The sequence below is a fragment of the Hypanus sabinus genome, chromosome 7 (genome assembly GCF_030144855.1).
Source record: "Hypanus sabinus isolate sHypSab1 chromosome 7, sHypSab1.hap1, whole genome shotgun sequence".
Taxonomy (NCBI): domain Eukaryota; kingdom Metazoa; phylum Chordata; class Chondrichthyes; order Myliobatiformes; family Dasyatidae; genus Hypanus; species Hypanus sabinus.
In genome coordinates, this window is record NC_082712.1 from 95298081 (window position 1) to 95318317 (window position 20237).

Genomic DNA, 20237 nt, shown 5'->3' on the forward strand with positions numbered 1-20237 from the left:
GGAGGTATTTAAATCATGCTCCCATGCCATTTTAATTTTATCCACAGGGGCACGTCGTAAGGCTGCTAATTTATCATGAATAAATGATATTAAACCTTTACCTAGTGGATTAATAGAAAGAAATAAGTCCATAACATTTTTCTCAGGCATTTCAGGGAAGTTAGGAATTAAAGGAATAATAAAGTGTCTAATTTGGAGATATCTAAAGAGTTAATAAGGATGGAGACCCCCCCCCCCCCCAGCTTTGGCGGCAAAGGATGAATGAAAATGCTGACCCACCCACTTTGACAGAAGCCAGGAGTTATCAAAACAATGAATATGAGTTTCTTGAAGGAATGCAATGTCAGCTTTGAGTTGTTTAATATGTGAGAAGACCTTCCTTCTTTTAACAGGGTGATTCAATCCCTTTACTTTCCAGCTCACAAATTTAAGTGTATTAACCATTATCAATTGTTAGTGCATAGAAGGCAGCAGGCATATTAAAAAGTCAAGCAGTACAATAACAGTCTGGGAGCAAAAATGTAAACATAGATTCGTAGAATCAAAACAAAAACATGTCCTGAGTAACAACAGAAAGCAAAAGAAACAGTGAGTAGTGTTGGAACTGGAGAATCCACCTCACCCTCGCAACCCAAAACTAGACGGCTACCAAAAAAAGCAGCTAGCTCTACCAAAAAAATTAACCCAAGTATGACTTCCAGTTCTGTGTCATTAACAAACAGTTCCGTATAAATACTATAGCAAATGGTAACTAGTTTATGCACTAGAAAACATAATTACAAATATGAACATCTTCAACAGAAGTATAAAACATAATACAAAGAAAATCAGAAGAAAACCAAAACTAACCTACCCGCGAAAAATTATAGAAGATTAAAAGAAAAAAAAGGAGGGAGAAAAGGGGGAAATTATAGATTCGAAGAGAGTACTTATCAACCATTTACAGAAAAAAAAGCAAAACTTAAACTATGAATCAACCAACAGGGAGGCCTTCAATAAAAACTCCAAACCTCCAAAACAAGTTAAAGTCAATTGTAGATCTCTATAGATAAAGTTATACAAGAATAAAATAGATTTCACAAGTACAATCTAAACATCCGCAGGGAAACATTAAACTCAGATTATCTATTTAGAAAAAACGCACCAAGTCCAGGGAGAGATTGTCTACAGCCCTTAGAGTTTCAATAAATAATGTCTGAATTATTCAAGTAAAGTCTGAGTCCGGAAAAAATAGCTTTACTACGAGAGGTACTTATCCACCATTTTAGAAGGTCAGACCGGTTCCGAAGAAGACGGGATGGCCGGAAGACTTCCACCAAATGCCTCAGCCTCCTTCACTGATTTAAACCACTTATATTCTCCAGTAGTAAGCGTAATTCGAAGATCGGCTGGGTTTCGAAGGGAGGATCTGAGTCCGCGATCAAAAAGCACTTTCATTACACCTTTAAACTCAGCACGCATCTTCAGAACCTGGGGGACAAAATCCTCCACAAAACGAATGACTGTATTTTGAAAAGCAAAAGTACCTCTGCGGCGTGCCTCCATAATCAAACGGTTTTTCACCTGGTATTGAAGAAAGCACAAAATTACTGGCCGTGGGCGGGAACCCAGAGTTGCACGGGGAATGTAGATCCTGTGTGCCCTTTCAAGCTCAGGTGGAGTTGGAAAAAATTCTTTCCCAAAAATCTCACAGAGAAAATTGGAAAAAAAATTCACGGGGGAGCCCTGTTCGGTGGCCTCTGGCAAACCAAGAATTCGTAGATTGCAACGTCTGCTCCGGTTTTCAAGATCCACCATTTTGGAAAAAAGTTTGCAATTCTTCTCCTCTAGGCTGGAGCAGAGAGTTTCAAGATATTGAACATGGCGTTTTAAATCTTCAGACGTTGAGTCGATGCAAGATAAATGTTCAGCATGTTCGTCCACTCTCGCGTTGATCCGATCCAATTTGACATCCAGCTGTTTGAAAGAAGTTCTAAATTCCTTTAAAATATCTTGTCGATGCTGTTCCAAAGCAGCGAGAATGTCAGCCGGCAAAGCCGTAGAAGTTTCCTTTTTCCCGGTTTTAGTACTTTTGGTAGCCATTATAAGATAGATGTGTTCGCAGGCAAGTAAAAGAGACCTAATAAAATACCTAACTAAGGTTTAAGAATGGAGACATATAGTGCAAAGATAGGGAGAACGACGGAGCAAAAGTTTGGAGCAGCTAAACAAACGCCATCTTACCGGAAGTCCCATTTTTTCACTCAAAGTCTGGACTCCTTGTATAGTTCTGAATCACGGATGCCACAGATTTGGCCCTCAGCAGACTATGGATCTCTTGGTAAATCCACAGCTTTTGGTTCGAGTATGTCTGGTATGTTCTCAGAGGCACACACTCATCCACACAGGTCTTGATGAAATTGGTGACAACTGTGGTGTATTCATTCAGATTCGGAGATGAGTTCCTGGATAGTCCACTGACTCAAAGCAGTCCTGTAAGTACTCCTGCATCCCCTTTGGCCATACCTTCTTAGTCCTTACCTCTGGTGCTGCAGTGTTTGGTGTCTGTCTATACACTGAGTAGAAGTACAGCCAGGTGATTGGACTTTTCCAAAGGTCAGGCGTGGGATAGCACTGTAAGAATTCGTGATGGTGGTGTAACAGTGCTCAAGTGTGTTGGCTCCCCTGATTTCACACCTGATAGTTGTTCAGAGGCTTCTTCAAGATGGCCTGATTGAAATCCCCTACATTGTCAGGGAAGGCTTCCGGGTGTGCTGTTTCATAATTGCTGATCACGGTGCTTGGCTCCTCCAGTGCCTGCTTGGCATTGGCCTGAGGGGAAATGTACACTGCTACCAGGATGATGGTGGAAAACTCTCTCAGCAGGTAAAATTCATTTGACCACTAGATTTTCCATGTTTTGTGAACAGGACCTAGACAGAACTGCCAAATCTGTGAACCACAATGAGTTCATTGTAAAGCCTTCTCCACCTCCTCTACCTTTAAGAGACTGAGCTGTCCTGTCATTGTGGAGAATGGTGAAGCCATCAGGCTACAGCACTGTGCATGGGTGTGAGCCATGTTTTTGTAAAGCAAAGAGCACATCAGTCTCTGATGTCCCTCTGGTACTGCAAATCTTGCTCTGAGATCTTCAGTTTATCCAGAGACTGTACATTCACCAGCAGGATAGTCGGGAGAAGGGGTCTAAGGTCTCTGCGTTTCAATTGTACATGCTGACCAGCTCATCTTCCGTGCTTCTATTTTCTCAAAGAAATCTCAAAAGTCTGCTGTCTGGGATCAAGCCAGTACCTCTAGATTTGAGTACACTGGACAACAAAGATTTTGTTTCCTGAATACCTTTAGGTGTATCTTATAAATTTTGGGCTACTGATCACAAAAATCACCATTAAATTTCCCTATCACGCACCATTTAAAAAATAAACTTACATTTATTATTTCAATTCATAATTCAAGTCAATTAAAATGTTGCCTACAATGTAAGCTGGAAAGTTTCCTATCTTGTCCAGGCATGCTTAGGCAGCATGGTTGCTGCATGGCAGGACAGGTTTTAGTAATAATTATTGGGTTCAGGGCTGTAAGGATGGAATTTGCTATCACCAGGCACAAACATTTCTATGAAGGATTTTGATATTTGAGACAGCTGCTTCCCAGAATATCTGATGCCAAGATTAAGGAAAGTGTTACGTACCCCATAACTGGGTGTCTAACCAGCAGAGAAAGAAGAATCCGTTGGAGTCTGGTGGTACCAAACTAAAGGTGTTTATTAATAAAAATAAGCAAAACCATATCAATAATGCAAATATACATATAAAACAAGTTAGCAGTTATAAACTTAGAAGTGTAGGAATGATGATAATAATAAACAAGCTCTATCGATGTCTAGGGGTAAATGAATCGTCATAGAAAAGTATAGAGTTCAGTTCAGTTCATGAGTGGTGATGTAGTTATGATTGTTGTATTGTAATTGTTGGCGAGAGTGAGAGAGAGAGAGAGAGTGAGCAAGATGTAACAGCTACAGTCAGGCAAACCTTCCTTTGCTTTCTTAATCCGTTGTATTGGTGTGGTCATTCAGTTATGACCTCTCCGTCTTCTGTGGTGGACTCGTCACTCTGGCATGAGTGGACACACACACAAGTCCCCACCGGCCCTGCTTTTACACTGATAGCCTTAATGACCGACCTCCTGATTCGGTCTTCGAAGTCCCCACCTTTCTTGTGGGTTCCAACACTCAATCAGTGTCCACTGGCGTGTCTGGAGGGTGTCTCTCCAGACCTGTCTTTTATCCCTACTAATGGGGACTCAGCTATCCATCACTCCTGAATGACTGTGTCCATCAAATAAGGCCACTCCTTCAGTCCACTGAGGAATGTTTATGAACAAACTATTGTCCTTGCAGTGAAACAGTAAATAATTCAAAAAAGGAGTCACAATACGGTTAATCAGCAATTTCCCCCTCTCTCTTATCTGTCGCAGATGTTCTTGCCTGTTTTTCATCTCTTTCTCATGGTCAGCATAGCAACAGTAATAGTTTGTGTTTCTCAGGGGGGGATGGTTAACTCTTCACCCCATTGTCCATCAGGTCTGTTCATCACTCATGCTGGTTGGTCCACAAATCTGAAGAATTTCCAGTGAGACTGGAGAAAATCACATGGAAGGCATTCAAGGAAGTTGGTGAAATTTTTCTCGGCATCTGCAGAGCACCAAGCTACACGCGGCTGGTTGAAAGCATGATTCATGCATATAAAACCATGAAATGCAACATGTCACCTAAAATTCATTTTCTGCATTCCCATTTAGACCTCTTCCCTGCAAACCTTGGTGCTGTTAATGACAAGCATGGTGAAAGGTTTCACTTATTTGGGACACTATGCTGGTTAACTGGATCTGAAGACTTGCCAGACAGTTTCTGACTAGTGTCAGACGTGCACTTTTGTGGCAGTGACACTACACCATGCTTACAGTGAAAGCTTTTAACATCAGTTCTGTGTGTTTGTGTAAAAGAAAAACAGTGATTTTTGTCACTGATAGTTGGTGAGGAATAAGTAGTAAGACTTATTTTTATAACTGGCACATTTATTGCTTTTTTTTGTCCTGATAAGATACGATTGTTCTGATAGAAACGCTCATAAACTTACTTTAGAGGACGATAAACAGCTTACTATACTTTGTAAACCAAAAGGCAATGCTCTGGAAAAGAAGAACTACTTTTCTTCCAGTGAATTTTTACAACATACTTATCTGATACCTGTCCACAGTCTAATAAAATGCAGAGATTTAAAATCAATCTCAGGATTACTCTTAAATACACAGTATGATTCCACTCAGTACAAGGTGCTAAGTCATAAACTGAGCTAATAAACTTCATCAACTGATTATTTTGCTTCATACTGCACAGAGGAAGGAAGACTCATGGTGAACACAAACCCCTACTAAGCTCAGTATTGTATACAGTGGATTCTGGTTAATTGCGACAGCTGCTTATTTTGGACAACTCTTTAAGAACAAAAACTAATTGAGGAAGTATCTAGGATTCCCTTTATTTATTTGGGACATTTATATTTATATGCTCCTTTAATTGGACAGGAGAATACTACTAACAGTTTCTAAATAGTGTCAGACATGCACTTGTGTCCCCTTACACTACACTGTGCTAGAACAGTTTTTAAATAGCATCAGTTGCACATGTTTGTGTTCAAAAGGCAGTGAATTTTGTCACTGATAGTTGGTGAGAAGTAAGTGGTAAGACAATTCAAAACTGTTTCGCTTGCTGTGGTTTCAATCATTCAGGCTTCGAGATGCCAGAAATGCCCAGGAGTGAAAATGAAACGATCTCTCTACTTCAACATGTTAGGAACTACAGAGAATTTGAAGGTATTGACATCATCTTGAATGTTACAATGAAAATGAAGATTTGGATGATGCAATCATTGAGCATTGTATGAAGGCAGTCCCTTATCTACACTATGTGTCTGCACTGATTTTGTTCATTTACAGTTAATCAAAAGAACACACAATATCAGTACACTGGATGAATTCCTCTGTTGATAACTGTGGGGAGCTAATGTACAGTTTTATAGTACAGTACTGTAAGAGTGTTGATAGTGTTCTAATTTGTTCTATGTTTCATTTAAATACACAATTTGTTATTCAGTTAAACGGTAGTTTGTCTTTTTTTTTATACCTTTTTATTTCCATAAAACTTTGACTAATTGGGGCAGCCACTTAATTGGGTCAAAATGAACTGGTCCAATGTGTCCCAATTAACTGACATCCACCATATTAAAATAAAAATAAAATTAATTGTGGTAAAAGGCAAAAAGTGGGAATAAGGGGGTCCTTTTAAGGAAAAAGGGGGTGACACGGCAGTGCAGCGGTTAGCGTAATGCTTTACAGTGTCAGCATCAGATGTTCAATTCCCACTGATATGTGTAAGGAGGGTAGAACACAAGAAATAGGAGCAGAGATAGGCCACCTGTCCTGTTGAGCCTGCTCTGCCATTCAGTAAGGTCATGGCTGAGCTGACCACGAACTCATCTCCACCTACCTGCCTTTTCCCCATAACCCTTAATTCCCCTGCTATGCAAAGATTTATCCAACCTTGTCTTAAATATATTTACTGAGGTAGCCTCCACTGCTTCATTGGGCAGAGAATTCCACAGATTCACCACTCTCTGGGAAAAGCAGTTCCTCCTCATCTCTGCCCTAAATTTACTCCCTGAATCTCGAGTCTATATCCCCTAGTTCTAGTCTATGCAGTACACCAGGTGTGGCCTCCCAGTACCCCGTATAGTTGCAGCATTTTGTGATTCATACACAAGTATTCCCAAGTTCCTCTGCGCAGCAGCATGCTGCAATTTTCTTTAACCATTTAAATAATAATCTGCTCTTTCATTTTTCCTTCTAAAGTGGATGACCTCACATTTACCAACATTGTACTCCATCTGCCAGAGCTAGACCCTTGCCCACTCACTTAACGTATCTATAACTCTCTGCAGATTCTGCCAACCAGAGCAACACCCATATATCCCAACTTTCTGCCTTCTATTAGTTAACCAATCCTTTATCCATGATAATACATCAGCCCCAACCTTATGCATCCTTATGGATAAGTCTTTTATGCGGCACCTTATCGAACACCTTCTGGAAATCCAAATAAATAACGTTCAACTGTTCCCCTCTATCCACTGTGCTCATTCAAAGAACTCCAGTAAAGTTGTCAAATAGAACCTGCCTTTGCTGAATCCATGTCGCATCTGCCTGATGGATCAATTTCTTTTAAGATGCCTCGCTATTTCTTCTTTAATGATAGCTTCAAGTATTTTCCCAACTACAGATGTTAAACTAAAAGTTACCTTCTTTTTGCCTAAATCCTTTGATGTGACAATGGTGTGACATTCACTGTCTTCCAATCTGCTGGGACCTGCCTAGAGTCCAGAGAATTTTGGTAAATTATCACCAAAGCCATTCTTCTGCCATTTCTTTCAGTATCCTTGGATGCATTCCATCAGGACCAGGGTACCCGTCTATCTTTAGGCCCACAAGTTTGCTCAATACTACCTCTTTAGTGATAGCTATTGTATGGAGGTTCTCACCTCCCATCGCATCTATATCATTTCTCTTTGGCATGTTAGGCATGTTCTCCATCATGAAAACTGACACAAAATAGTCCCTCAAAGCCTCAGTCATTTCCTTATTACCCAATATCAATTCCCCCTTCTTGTCCTCCAAGGGATCTATGTTCACTTTAGCCACCCTTTTCCACTATATAATTATAGAAACTTCTACTATCAGTTTTTATATTTTGTGCTAGTTTATTTTCAGAACTTAGCATCCCTTTCTTTATTGCTCAATTAGTGGTTCTTTGTTGCTCTTTAAAGTTTTCCCAATCTTCCAGTTTCCCACTAATCTTGGTGACTTTGTATGCATAAGCTTTTAGTTTGATGCCATCTTTTATTTCCTCAGTTACCCAAGTTTGGCTCTCCCCACCCTTACTATCCTTGCTTTCTTCTGTTGAGCACTGTGAAAAATCTCCTTGAAAGTCTTCCACTGTTCCTCATCTGTCCTTCTGAATAGCCTGTGATCATAGTTTATAGTAGCCAAATTCTCCCGCATCCCATTATAGTCTCCATTGTTTAGGCATAATACATTGGTTTTAGATCGAACTATTGCACCTTCCATTTGTATGAGAAACTCAATCATACTGTGATCACTCTTTCCAAGAGGATCCCTAACTACAAGATCACTAACTTTACCTGTCTCATTTCACAGGACCTGATCTAAGATAGCAATTTCCCTTGTAGGTTCAGTAGCATGCTGTTCAAGAAAGCCATCACGGATGCATACTATGAAGTCCTCCTCAAGACTGCCCTGCCCAACTTGATTCACCCAATCTATGTGCAAGTTAAAGTCCCCCACGATAACTGCTGTTCCATTCTTACAAGCCTCAGATATTTCTCTGTTTATTGTCTCTGCCACTGTAATGTTACTATTCAGTGGCCAATAGACAACTCCCACCAGTGATTTTTTCCCCTTTACTATCCCTAATCTCTACCCAGATGGACTCAACATTCTGCTCCTTAGATCTTATATCAGCTAATTAAACTTACTGACTGTACTACACTGATTGGCCTTATCTCAAAAAATAATGAGGCAGCCTACAAAGAAGAGGTCATTACCCTGACACAGTGGTGTAAAGAAAACCTCTTCCTCTCAACATCGCAAAAACAAAGGAGCTGGTTGTGGACTACAGAGGGAATGGAGACAGGCTAACCCTTATTGACATCAGTGGATCTGGGATTGAGAAAGTGAACAGCTTTAAGTTCCTCGGCAAATACATCACCAAGGATCTCACGTGGTCTGTACATACCGGTTGTGTAGTGTAAAAGGCATAATAGCGCCTATTCCACCCCAGACAGTTGAAGAAATTTGGTATGGGGTCCCAAATCTGAAGAACTTTCTACAAGGGCACAATTGAGAACATCCTGGCTGGCTGCATCACTGCCTGGATTGGGAACTGTACTTTCCACAATCGCAAGTCTCTGCAGAGAGTGGTGTGGACAGCCCAGCGCATCTGTAGATGTGAACTTCCCACTATTCAGGACATTTACAAAGGCAGGTGTGTAAAAAGGGCCCGAAGGATCATTGGGGACCTGAGTCACCCCAATCACAAACTGTTCCAGCTGCTACCATTTGGGAAACGGTACCACAGCATAAAAGCTAGGAGCAACTGGCTCAGGGACGGCTTCTTCTACCAGGCCATCAGACTGATTAATTTGTGCTGATACAATTGTATTTATATGTTATATTGACTGTCCTGTTGTACAGTCAATAAATTACTATAAATTACACATTGCCCATTTAGACAGTGAGGTAACATAAAGAATTTTACTCCTCATGTTTATGAAGGATATAAGTAATAAAGTCAATTCAATTCAATTCATCTTTCACTATTGCCCTGATCCCACCTTCCTTACTTTTCTGCCTATCCTTCCATATTATCTGATATCCTTGGATATTTAATTCCCAATCCTCTCCACCCTGTAACTATGTTTCTGTAATGGCCACTAAATTATACCCCGTTGTACTGATTTGTGCCATTTCACTGACCTTGTTTTGAATACTACGAGCATTCAAATAAAGTGCCCTTACACTCATCGTGCTTTTAAAATCTTGTAAGCTTTTACACTTGACTTTTCTTTACTCCACTTTTACTTTTCTCTTTTTTATCTTTTGCTTTTTCTTTATCCACACTTTTCTTTTTTTACTTCTCCAATCTGTTGAATCCACCACCATACTATTTAGTTTAAAGCCCTATCCATCGTCCTAGTTAGGTAATTCGCTAGGATCCAGGCCCCATCACAGTTCAGGTGGAGCCCGTCCCATTGGAACAGCTCCTTCCTACCCCAGTACTAGTTCCTATTTCCCATGAATTCAAACCCACTTCTTCCACACCAATCCTTGAGCCACATATTTAACTCTCTAATCTTCTTGACCCTATGCCAATTTGCACATGGCTCGGCTAGTAATCCAGAGATTACTACCTTTTTGGTTCTGCTTTTTAATTTAGTCCCTAGTTGCTCAAATTCCCTCAGCAGAATCTCCTTCCTCATTCTACCCATGTCGTTGGTACCCACATGGACCACGACAACTGGATCTTTCCCCTCCCACTGCAAATTCCTCTGCAGGTCAGATAAGATGTCTCAAACCCGGGCACCAGGCAGGCAACACAGCCTTCGGGATACTCTATCCTCACGACAGAGAACGCTGTCTATTCCCTTGACTATACCATTCACAGTTACCACCACATTTCTCTTCTCTCCCCCCTTTTGAATGGCTCCCTGAACTATGGTTGCTCATCCTTCCTACAGCCCCCACCCTCATCCACACAGGGAGCAAGAATCTCCGACCTGTTGGACAAGCTCAAGGCTGAGGCTCCTCCAGCACTGTCTCCTGGATCCCATTCCCTGCCTCACTCGCAGTCACACCCTCTTGTTCCTAACCACAGACCGAATTTGAGGCAGCTAATCTAACAGCTGAAATCTAACTACCTCCTGAAACAGAGAATCCAGGCAACTCTCCTCCTCCCTGATGTGCCGCAGTGTTTGAAGCTCAGAGTCCAGGTCATCAACTTTGAGCCTGAGTTCCTCGAGCAGCCAACACTTGCTGCAGATGTGGTCACCAGGAACCACAATGGGGTCCAGCAGCTTCCACATCATGCAGCTACAGCACATCACCTGATCCTGCATCATCCCTTTATTTAATTAGCTGTTATTAAGTGACTTATTATTCAACCACTGCAAAAGCCTTACCTGCCACTTACCTGTGCCTCCTCGCTAAAGTCTCTGGAGCCAAAGCCTCAAGTTCCCACTCACACAATGGCTGCTCTTCTTTGACCCTGCTTTACTTTTATTTGCTCCTGCTAATGAATCGCGAATTGATTGGTCCGCCACTAATACGCAAAGCCCCATGAAACACTCTTTTAAACTCTTCTCCCTGACCTACGCAAAGTTCTCTCTGTGTGAATTGATTGGTCCGCCGCTAATGCACCGAGCCCCATGAAAGACTCCTTTTAAAAATTCTTCTCCCTGACCTTCGCAAAGCTCTCTCTCTCACTCTTACTGTGAATCGATTGGTCCACTGCTATATATTCTCCCCATGATTGCGTGGGTTTCCACCAGGTGCTTTGGTTTCCTCCCACATTTCTAAAGATGAGTAGGTTAATTTGTTAAATGTGTGTAATTGGGCATGCCAGAAGGACTAGTTACCATGCTGTATCTTTAATTAAAAGTTTAAAAAATGTCACTTGCACAAAATGCTGGAGGAACTCGGCAGAGCAGGCTGCATCAATGGAGGGGAATGAACAGCTGGCCTTTCCGGCCGGGACTTTTCATCAGGACTGGAAAGGAAGCGGGAAGATGCCAGAATAAAAAGGGGGAGGCTAAGGAGGCTGGCCAGAAGGTGATCGGTGAAGCCAGGTGGGTAAGAAAAATAGAGGTATGGAGAGTAAGGAATCTGATAGGAGAGGCGAGTGGACTACAGGAGAAAGGGAAGAAGGAGGGGACCCTGGGGGAGGAGATAGGCAGGCAAGAGGAAGCAAGAGGATAGAGTGGGGAAAAATGTTTATAATCATAGGTGTAATTGGTGTATTATTGACATCACACACAAAATACTGGAGGAACTCAGTAGGCCAGGCAACTTCAATGGAGAGAAGTAAACAGTCAAAATGTCGACTGTTTATTGTTCTCCGTAAGTGCTGCCTGGCCTGCTGAGTTCCTGCAGCACTTTATGTGTGTTGATGTGGATTTCTAGTGTCTGCAGAATCTCTTGTGTGTATGATTACTGACATCATAGTTTTATGACTGCATAAAAGAGCGGAATTCTCTAGGCTGCTGGGTAAAGCTGAGCTTTTCTGTTTTCATTAAGCCAGTGTTTAATTCTTGATCTTCGCTGAGATGTCGATGAGGAAGGGAGCTGGTGTTGTGATGATTACTGGCTGCTGGCTGGGTCTCCTCATTGAGTCTGAGGGCTGCATGTTCTGTGCTTTGCCTCACAAGAGAATACGGGACAGGTTTGAAAGGCTGTGTGAAGAATACATGAAACTGACGGGGTCTGCAAGCTGCTCCAAGTACACAGAGGCAAACCTGGTCAAGTTTCAGCTTGGTGAGGCTATCTATATTAGAATAGAATCAGAGATGCAAGTTGTGGAATCCCTGCTGACTCTCTCAAAGATCAAACCAGTTGCTTAACAACCTTGCCATTTCCCCTTAGACCTGACATTTTTTCTCCCAATGTATTTATCAAATTTCCTTTTGAAGGCTAATATTGGTTCTATTTCCACCTCCTCTTTTGACCGAGGCTTTCCAAATTCTAACCAATTATACTGTAAAAGAGGTCTTCTTTGAATCAATTATCCTTCTGTAGCCAATAGTTTTAAACCTCGACGTTCAACCCTTCAACCATAGGAAATGCTTTCTTTATATTTACTATATCTAAAGTCTTCATGTGGCTTGTCCAATGTTGGTCTATTTGTTTGTTGAAATACAGTGTGGAAGAGGTCCTTCCAGCCACACTGGCCAGTAACCCACCTATTTAATCCCAGGACAATTTACAATGACCAATTAACCTACCAACCAGTATATCTTCGGACTGTGAGAGGAAACCAGAGCACCTGGAGGAAACCCACATGGTCACAGGGAGGAAGTACAAACTCCTTACAGGCAGCATTGAGAAGTGAACCCAGGTCACTGGTGCCACTACACCACTGTGCTGCTCATCTTAGCTGTCTCCACTAAACCCTGTGGAGTCCAACACAGGGTCAGATACCACTCCAATGTTGCAAATAATTTGATTCAGTTTCAGACAAATACCAGGGAAAAGGTGATTGAAGAGAAGAAACAATTCAAGAAAGATAATAGGGTTAATCTTGGGAATTATGGACCAGTGGTCTTACATCTGTGGTGAACAAAGTTTTGAGACAGGCTTTATGAGCATTTGAAGAACCATACTCTTATTGGGAATTGTCAGTATGGCTTTGTGAGGAGCAGGTCAAGTCCCACAAGCCTGATTAACTTCTTTGAGGAAGTGACAAAACAAATTGATGAAGTTAGAGAGGTGGATGTGGTCTGTATGGATTTTAGTAAGGGGTTCGATGAGGTAGGGTGATTGAGAAGATCAGGAGGCATGGGGTCCAGGGAAACCTGGCTGCATATACTCTGAACTGGCTTGCCACAGAAAGGAGAGGGTAGTAGTAGATGGATAGCATCCTGCCTGGAGTTCAGTGTGCCAGAGGCATCTGTTCTGTGACTGTTGCTTTTTGTAATTTTTATAAATGACTTGGATGAGGAAGTGGAAGGGTGGGTTGGTAAGTTTGTAGATGGCACAAAGTTGGTGGTGTTGTGGATAACGTAGAATGTTCCCCTCGGCTCCAACAGGACATTGACAGGATGGAGGGCTGATGAACCCCGGCAGATGAAGTATGAAGGGATACACTTCAGAAGGTCACACTGGAAGGAAGATTGTAAGGTTAATGGCAGGATTCTTAACTGCATGGAGGAACAGAGAGATCTTGGGGACAACACCCAAAAACATACCCTCAAAATTATCACAAAAATTGATAGGGTGGTTGAATTGGCCTTCATTAGTTGGGGGATTGAGTTGAAGAACTGGAAGGCAATGTAGCAGTTCTATAAAACTGGTTGGATGACATTTGTAGATTGTACACACAAGAAATTCTGCAGATACTGGAGATCCAAAGCAACACACACAAAATGCTAGAGGAACGCAGCAGGTTAGGAAGCATAGATGGAAATGAATAAACAGTGGATGTTTTGAGCCAAGACCCTTCTTCAGGAATTTTGGAGATTGTGCTCAGTTGTAGTTGATCCTTTATAGGACTGAAGTGGAAGCTTTAGAGAAGGTGCAGAAGCTGCCTGGAATAGAGGGTATGTTTTATGAGGAAAAGTTGAGTAGGGCTTTTCTCTTTGGAGCGAAGGAGAGCAAGAGGCCACTTGATAGAGATATATAAGATGATAAGAGTGGACAGCCAGCACCTTTCCCCTGCAGGATGGAAATGGTTAATATGAGAGGACATAATTTTAAAGTGATTGAAGGGAATTATAGGGGGATATAAAAGGTAAGTTTTTTACACAGAGTTGTGCTAGGATTGGAGGCAGAAACATTAGGAGCATTTAAGATAGGTACATGGAGGAGGGAAACATTATACTGATCTTGATGTAGGTTAAAAGGTCAAAGGGCCTGTACTGAGGAGTGTAATGTCACCACATGGGCAGCATGTGATGTGAAATAGGAAGGGCCTGGCATAACACCAGAGAAAAAGGACTGGGAATGGAATGAGAAACCATTGTTGATGGTTCTCCAGCTACAACTGGCTAACTAAGACAGCATGGAAGCTCATTGCTTTACAGTGCCAATGATCAGTGTCTGTGGTTCAATTCCCACCGCTGTCTGTAATGAGTTTGTACATTCTCCCTGTGAGCACATGGGTTTCCTCCAGCTGCTCCGGATTCTGTTCACAGTCCAAAAATGCATGGTTAGGGTGAGTAGGTTGTGGGCATGCTATGTCGGCACCAGAAGCATGGCAACACTGGTGGAGTGCCCAGCACAATCCTCACTGTTTTGATTTGAGGCAAACAATGCATTTCACTGTATGTTTCAATGCACAAGGCTTTCGTTCTTTCATCCTTCTTTCCTTACTTCCTTTCTTACCTTCTTTCTTTCTTTCCTTTCTATCTTTGTCTTACTTTCTGTCTCTCTTTCCTTCTTTCTTTCAATCTGTCTTTCTATCTTTCTTCCTTTCTTTACCTCTTTCCTTTCTTTCTTTGTTATGGAAGAAGGAAAACCAATGAGAGAGAGTGAGAGAGAAAGCAGACAGCTGCCTCCTCCTACATTTCAATTTATTTCTCCAAGATGATGCCCTCTTTTTCTTTACATCATGTTGTTGACACTGTCTCTTGCAGATCCAGGGTGTCCACCCCAATCATTTGTTTACTTGATTCATCCTCCAGACGACGAGAGAGAATGGGAAAGAACATTAATATTGCCCATCAGTATAATGGGAAAGGCTATATCCTCCTGCAATTTCTATATAAAGCAGCTGAAAAGTTTCTTTCATCTCCTACAAAGATGAAGATGTGTAGGTTGGCCAAATCAAAGGTGGTGACAAATCAGCAGTAAGGAGGGAAATTGAAAATCTAGCTGTGTGGTGTCACATCAACCTCTCACTCAATGTCAGCGAAACCAAAGTGTTGATTATTGACTACGGGGGCAGGAAACCAGAGGTCTATGGCCCATTCCTCATTAGGGAATCAGAGGTGGAGAGGGTCAGCAACTTTAAATTCCTTGGCCTTATCAATTTAGAGGACCTGTCCTGGGTCCAGCACGAACGTGCCATTACAAAGAAGGCGTGACAGTGCCTCTACTTTCTTTGAAGTTCGCAAGGTTGACAATCTTCTACAGATGCATAGTGGAGAGCATACTGATTGGTTGCATCACAGTGTGGAAACGCCAATGCCCTTGAAGGGAAAATCCTACAAAAAAGTAGTGGATCAGTCTATAATGCGTAAAGCCCTCCCAACCATTGAGCACATCTACATGGAGTGTTGTTGTGGGAAAACAGCATCCATCATCAAGGATGCCAACCGCCCAAGACATGCTCTCTTCTCGCTGCTGACATCAGGAAGGAGGCACAGGAGCCTCAGGACCCACATTACCAGGTTCGAGAACAGTTATTACCCCTCGACCATTAAACTCTTGAACCAGAAGGGATAACTTGAACAACTTTTGGACTCACTTTCAAGGACTTTTCATTTCATATTTTTGTATTTGCACTGTTTATTTTCTTTTGCACTCTGGTTGTTCTTCTGGTTTTCCATGAATTCTATCTTATTTATATTTACTGCGAATACCCACAAGAAAATGAATCTCAGGGTGGTATATGTACTTGTAAGTACATTTACTTTGAACTCTGAACTTCGAGGTTTGGTCCTCAGGGAGTGAAACAGATGGGGTTCAGTCTACAAGGGGGCAGAACAGGCAAGTGCTTAAAGATGAAAGATTTGTCACATGTATATCGAAACATACAGTGAAATGTGTCATTTGCGTCAACAGTCAACACAGTCCGAGGATTTTGCTGGGGGCTGCCCCCAAGAGTTACCGTGTGTCCGGTGCTAACATTGCATGTCCTTAACACCAGCTTGTACTTCTTCGCCGCCTCACTTTCTTACTCTGGCTTCTGCCCCTTCCTTTCCAGTCCTGATGAAACGTCTTAGCCCAAGACATCAACTGTTTATTCCCCTCCAGAGACGCTGCCTGACCTGCTAAGTCCCTCCACCATTTTGTGTGTGTTGCTCCAGATCTGCTGCATCTCTTGTGTTTATGACCCTTACCCATGTCTTTGGAATGTGGGTGGACACTGGAGCACCCAGAGGAAACCTATGCAGTCAAGTGGAGCACAGACAAACTCTTTAAAGGCAGCAGAGAGAATTGAACCCGATCGATGGCACAATTCCTGCCACTCTCCTTAAGGAGTTTCTACGTTTTCTCTGTGACTCTGTAGTCTAAATGCAGAAGAAAGTGATGTTCTTTGAAACTGCAAAAGTACGAGCAGCTGATGCTCATCACAAGTCCTGGTTATGTGACCACTGACCCCAGGCAGACAATCTCTGAAGAGTATTGATCATGGCTGGAGTCACCTGTCTGGTAAAGACACTGACCAGAAGAAGGCAATGGCAAACCACTTCTGTAGAAAAAATTGCCAAGATCAGTCATGATCATGAGACCACGATCGCCAATGTCATACGACTCGGCACAGAATGATGATGGTAATGTAATGTAAAATGGCATGTAGTGGCAGGAATCACATTCACTCCTACGATTGTCATTTTCTTCCTAGATGAACTATCGGTTAATATGATCACAGAGAAGGTGCATCGTGTCCTTCGTGTTATAGGTATTGGTTCTTACAGTAATTTCTTCATCTATGTTTTTTAACAGATGTTAGTTAAGATAATGACCTATACTTGTGTAACTGTCTCTTCAATTAATGGTTCAATTCAATAGTTCAATGGATCAATTTAATACCAGAGAATGTATATAGTATATAACCTAAAATTCTTACTTTTCACAGACATCCATGAAACCAAAAAACTCCAGAATGAATGATAGAAAACATTAGAGCTCCAAAATCTCCCTTCCCTCCCATGCACAGGCAGCTCCAAAACGTCAACCCACACCCATCCCCTTCCTCTCACGCACAGGCAGCACCAAAACGTCAACCCACACCCATCTCCTTCCCTCCCATTTGCTCAAGTATCAACACCTGCCCATCACCTACCATGAAAGCAACAGCAAAGCCCCAGAGGCCATGATTGAGAGTCCATCAAAATCTACTGCCCATCCCAACACTTCGACATCTCAAACAAACTCTCTCTCACTAATGAGTGATTACTTCCCTTTTATTGTATTCAACAGTGACTAGATGGGAGATGCCAGAGAGTAGTGGTGGATAATTGTTTATCGGGATGGAGGCCGGTGACTAGCGGGGTGCCTCAGGGATCTGATTTGGGCCCAATGTTGTTTGTAATATACATAAATGATCTGGATGATGGGGTGGTAAATTGGATTAGTAAGTATGCCGATGATACTAAGGTAGGAGGTGTTGCGGATAATGAGGTGGATTTTCAAAGCTTGCAGGGAGATTTATGCCAGTTAGAAGAATGGGCTGAACATTGGCAGATGGAGTTTAATGCTGAGAAGTGTGAGGTTCTACATTTTGGCAGGAATAATCCAAATAGAACATACAGAGTAAATGGTAGGGCATTGAGGAATGCAGAGGAACAGAGAGATCTAGGAATAACTGTGCATAGTTCCCTGAAAGTGGAGTCTCATGTAGATAGGGTGGTGAAGAGGGCTTTTGGAACGCTGGCCTTTATAAATCAAAGCATTGAGTACAGAAGTTGGGATGTAATGCTAAAGTTGTACAAGGCATTGGTAAGGCCAAATTTGGAATATTGTGTGCAGTTCTGGTCACCGAATTATAGGAAAGATATCAATAAATTAGAGAGAGTGCAGAGACGATTTACTAGGATGTTACCTGGGTTTCAGCAATTAAGTTACAGAGAAAGGTTGAACAAGTTAGGTCTCTATTCATTGGAGCGTAGAAGGTTGAGGGGGCATTTGATCGAGGTATTTAAAATTTTGAGAGGGATAGATAGAGTTGACGTGAACAGGCTGTTTCCATTGAGAGTAGGGGAGATTCAAACTAGAGGACATGATTTGAGAGTTAGGGGGCAGAAGTTTAAGGGAAACACGAGGGGGTATTTCTTTACTCAAAGAGTGATAGCTGTGTGGAATGAGCTTCCTGTAGAAGTAGTAGAGGCCAGTTCAGTTGTGTCATTTAAGGTAAAATTGGATAGGTATATGGACAGGAAAGGAGTGGAGGGTTATGGGCTGAGTGCGGGTAGGTGGGACTAGGTGAGATTAAGGGTTCGGCACGGACTAGGAGGGCCAAGATAGCCTGTTTCCATGCTGTGATTGTTATATGCTTATATGGTTATATGGTTATTGCGTGAATGTATCGTGTATGCTTACTGCTATCTTATATGTCCTATATGTGCCTTGTGATGTGTGTGACTGTTGGTACTGTGATTTGAGAAACTCTGTTTTGTTTGGCTGTATTCATGGGTATTTATGTATGGTTGAATGACAATTAAACCATTTAATCCTTGAACCAAACTAATCACTACAAGTTAGTAACACTATAAACAACTCTATGGAGTTAGAAACACAAGAAAATATGCAGATGCTGGAAATCCAAAACAACACACACAAAATGCTGGAGGAACTCAGCAGGCCAGGCAGCAGCTATGGAAAATAGCACACGGTTGATGTTTCAGGCCGAGACCCTTCATAAGGACTGGAAAGGAAGGGGAAAAGTCAAAAGAAGAAGTGGGGGGAGAGAGGAAGAAGTACAAGGCAGCAGGTGATAGGTGAAACTGGCAAAGTGAAGTGAAGAGCTGGGAAGTTGATTGCTCAAAGAGATAAAGGGCTGGAGGAGGGGAAATCTGATAGGAGAAGACCATAGAAGATATTGAAGGGGGAGGAGCACCAGAGGGAGGTGATGGGCGGGTAAGAAGATAAGGTGAGAGAGGGAAATGGGAATGGAGGATGGTGGGGGCGTGTGTGAATTACTGGAAATTCAAGAAATCAGTGTTCATGCCATCAATTTGGGGGCTACCCAGATGGAATATGTTTCTGTGCCTCCAACCTGAGTGTGGCTTCATTGTGACAATGGAGGAGGTCACGGACTGACAGGTTGAAATAGGAATGGGAAGCAGTGGGTGGCTGCTGGGAGATCCCACTTTTTGTGGCGGCAAAGCGGTCTCCCAATCTACGTTGGGTCTCACCAACAGACAGGAGGCCACATCGGGAACGCCGGATACAGCAGGTGACTGCCAAGTGAAGTGTCGCCTCACCTGGAAAAACTGTTTGAGGCCCTGAATGTTAGTGAGGGCAGAGGTGTGGGGGCAGGTGTGGCACTTGTTCCACTCTCCAGGACTTAGTTTTGTTTTAGTAGTGTTCTTTGTTGTAACAATTGCATTGATGCGATGGATGCCTGTCTGATACTCTGTGCCTGTGATGCCGCTGTAAGTAAGCTTTTCATTGAACCTGTACATACAGGGAATTGTGCGGATGACAGTAACTTCAATTTCCCCATTCTCCACAGAGTTTAACCAGACGCTGAAAGATCTGCCCAACTTTTGGAACTGGCTTTATGAGAAAAAACTTCCGGAATTAACCCAGAAATGTGAGGAAAAATTCTCTGTTACTTCTGCTTCTGATTTCTATATTTTTGTGCATTTGATGCCCGTTGTAGGAGCCTTGTATTTTATGTAGCTTGTTTATTATTTATTATGTTTATTACAGTAGTTAGTCACATGGGTAGGGGTGGGGTAGAAGCAAAGAGTTTAGTTACGTATCCGTGCTTTGTCTTTGGGTGTCAGTTTAGTTTTTGGGTTGCGAGTCAAGGGGGTGAGATCTTTTTTGTCGACTGCTTAACTGGTGCACCTCAGGGGTGTGTGCTTATCCCACTGCTTGCTCTACTCTCTCTACACCCATGACTGTGTGACTAGGCGCAGCTCAAATATATAATTTGCTGATGATACAATCATTGTTGGTAGAATCTCAGCTGGTGATGAGAGGGTGTACAGGAGTGAAATATG

General features: G+C 42.3%; 1 protein-coding gene across 1 annotated transcript in view; it reads left to right on the top strand.

The window, feature by feature from the left end:
- The first annotated feature begins 11957 nt into the window (after positions 1–11957).
- Positions 11958–20237, top strand: part of LOC132397012 (sperm-egg fusion protein TMEM95-like) — a 30296-nt gene continuing 22016 nt past the window's right edge. The window contains exons 1-3 of the mRNA XM_059975226.1: positions 11958–12159; positions 16910–16966; positions 19742–19822. Of these exons, the coding sequence (XP_059831209.1) occupies positions 11958–12159; positions 16910–16966; positions 19742–19822 (340 nt within the window). The remainder of the gene's footprint in view (positions 12160–16909; positions 16967–19741; positions 19823–20237) is intronic.